Source organism: Myotis davidii, unplaced genomic scaffold (assembly GCF_000327345.1).
Source record: "Myotis davidii unplaced genomic scaffold, ASM32734v1 scaffold67, whole genome shotgun sequence".
Lineage (NCBI taxonomy): Eukaryota > Metazoa > Chordata > Mammalia > Chiroptera > Vespertilionidae > Myotis > Myotis davidii.
In genome coordinates, this window is record NW_006298521.1 from 1123675 (window position 1) to 1126237 (window position 2563).

The 2563-nt window shown below is 60.6% G+C and overlaps 1 protein-coding gene across 2 annotated transcripts in view; it reads right to left on the reverse strand.

Annotated features, from left to right (window-relative positions):
• The window catches only part of FBLN1 (fibulin 1), a 57294-nt gene that overhangs the window by 51203 nt on the left and 3528 nt on the right, over positions 1-2563 (reverse strand). For both annotated transcript variants that reach the window (XM_015570748.1, XM_015570749.1), the window contains exon 3: positions 1823-1994. In XM_015570748.1, the coding sequence (XP_015426234.1) occupies positions 1823-1994 (172 nt within the window). The remainder of the gene's footprint in view (positions 1-1822; positions 1995-2563) is intronic.

Sequence of the window (2563 nt, forward strand, 5' to 3'; positions counted from 1 at the left end):
ATGAGACAATTTTCACGTAAGAGCCGGAGATATTTATCAAAACAAGACATATATCAACAAAAGTCCTCCCCAGAGACCAGAGGAATTCTCCCCCAGGAGGAAGGTTCGGGTTTAAAGTAAAAATGTCATCTCTGGTTTCAAAAGTCGAGGAGCGGCTGGAATGCGGCTCCGATACCGGAATCAGCCCCAGGGCCGCGAGGGGCTGCGAATGAGAAACCATGAGTGAAAAATGAAAGACATCCATCTCACCCACACCCTGGGCTGCCGGCTAAGCCGAAAGCCGCAGGGATGGAAGACCTGAGTTAGGGACCTCGGGTCTGTAAGTCCTCCTTCCTGAGTCCTTCCTGCCCCCACTTTTAACTGGGGGGAGGTGGGGGGGGACTCAGAGTGAGAAGGCAGCACGGCCCGCGGCAGGCTGGGGCAGAGCACACGCCCGCAGTGCTCCAGGGGTATTCGCATCCACAGGAAATCGCTGCATCAGGGGAAGAGATTATTAAGCAACCAGCAGCCTCCTGACCCTGGAACTCAGGCCCGGAGGCAGCAAGGTGTGTCTGGCTGGGGACAGATGGACGGAGATACAGAACCGGTGGACACAGGCCAGGGAGCTCTCTCAACGCTGCTCCTGGGGTCACGCACCCTTCGCTGAGTAAGTATCTGTTATTTGCAAGAGCGGAGCCTTCTACTGGCGGGTGGCACCCAAGCCTCTCGTCTGCACATCGAGTCCAGATGGAGAGGCGCCAGCTCTCTCTCCTCTGCGTGTCGGCCACGTGACCCTGAGCATCAGGCCCTCACCGGGAATAAGAGCAAGGCCAGCCACCCGCCCTGCCCAGGGCTGTGGGGGGACAGGGAGGAACTGTGGCAGCAAATGTGTCCAGAGCCAGGCGGGCACCACGCTACCTCACACTCATCCTCCCTTTCAACCCCCCAGCGGCCTTAGGGAGTGGCGCTGTCATTATCCCCATTTCACAGATGAGGAAACGGAGGCCCGGATAAAGCAGTTTGTCGAAAAGACAGGTCAGGAGGGGGACATGAGCCTGATTTGTCAGAACCCAGATCCCAAGCCCTCAGTCTCGCTCCAGGGCAGGGGTCTCAGAGGAGGACACGCACAGGAACCTGCTCTGACAAATGCAATCTGTTTGCAGCTGAGTTAAAGGCAACGGCAGACATGTGTGTGCGGACCTGCCTGTTGTGATGGTGAATTTTATTGTCAGCTCGGGGGGCCGTGATACCCGCTGTTTGGTCAAACACTAGTCTGGATATCACTGCACCGGGATTTTCAGGTGAGACTAACATTCAAATAAGCAGACTTGCAGCAAAGCAGATCGCTCTCCGGAACAGGGGCGGGCCTGGTCTAATCCGGTGAAGGACGTAAGACAAAGCCTAACCCCGCCCCCCCCCTCCCCCAGCAAGAGGGAGTTCTGCCGGCAGGCGGCCTTCGCACTGGAGCTGCAACATCAGCTCTCGGGTGCCTGCCCTGCCCTGACACTGCCAGTGCCCACAGCTGTGCGAGCCAATCCCTTCACATAAATCAGTCTCTGCTCTCTCTTCTCTCTCTGCATGCACACACACACACACACACACACGCGCATGCACACACACACAAACGCGCGCGCACACACACACACGCACGCGCACACGCACACACACATGCACACGCGCACAAACGCGCACACACACAAACGCACACGCACGCGCACACACACACGCACACACACACACACAAACGCGCGCGCACGCACATGCACACACGTGCCTGCGCAGTTGCTGTTTCTCTGGATGGCCCTGGCGAACGCACGCCCAGTGGGGAGAGTAGGGGAGTTACCTGTGTCCTGGAGGTGCCCATTGTCTGCGGGGGCCAAGTCCGAGGTCTCCTGGCCCTTGACGCAGCAGGCCCGGAAGACCAGGCCGCACTGGTAGCCGACCATGAGGTTGTACTCGCAGCTCTGGCCCCGGGCCTGGGCCGCCCGCCCCAGCAGGCAGCAGTGGCAGCACCTCTGCAAAGAGGCGGGATGGAGGAGTCAGACACCCGACCACGGCCTCTCCGCCCCTCCCGGGCCCACGCTCCTCCCATGCCCACGCCCCCTGGGCCGCTGGACAGGTGCTGACCACCTCTTCTAAGCGGGGCAGCAAACAGCGAGGCAGGCCGAGCCACACATCTCCCAGGCCCCGCTCTGGAAAGGGACCCTCATGGGCCAGCACCGGGACCTGTTCCACGGGCCCCAGCACCCCGGCCCTGCAGGCCCCACGCCTCCAGGAAGAGGAGGCATGCGAGGGGCCGGCCAGGTCAGGGGGGCTCCCGCAGCTCCTGCGGGTCTGAGATTTCTCCCTGGGCCCAGAGCCCAGCCAGGACCGGGAATGTGCAAGTCTCCCTCCTCCCTCTGGAGGGCAGGGCGGTCCAGGCGCAGGCAGCAACTCCTGCATTTGAAAAGCCCAGAACTTCAAACAAGCCCTCCCTCCGGCACTCCCCAAAGTCACACCTGAGCCTGGGACAACGTCCCCCCTGATGTATGGAGAGCTGCTCTGTCTTTACTCCTAAGAGGAGCCAAACTTTCCAAAGGCCCAC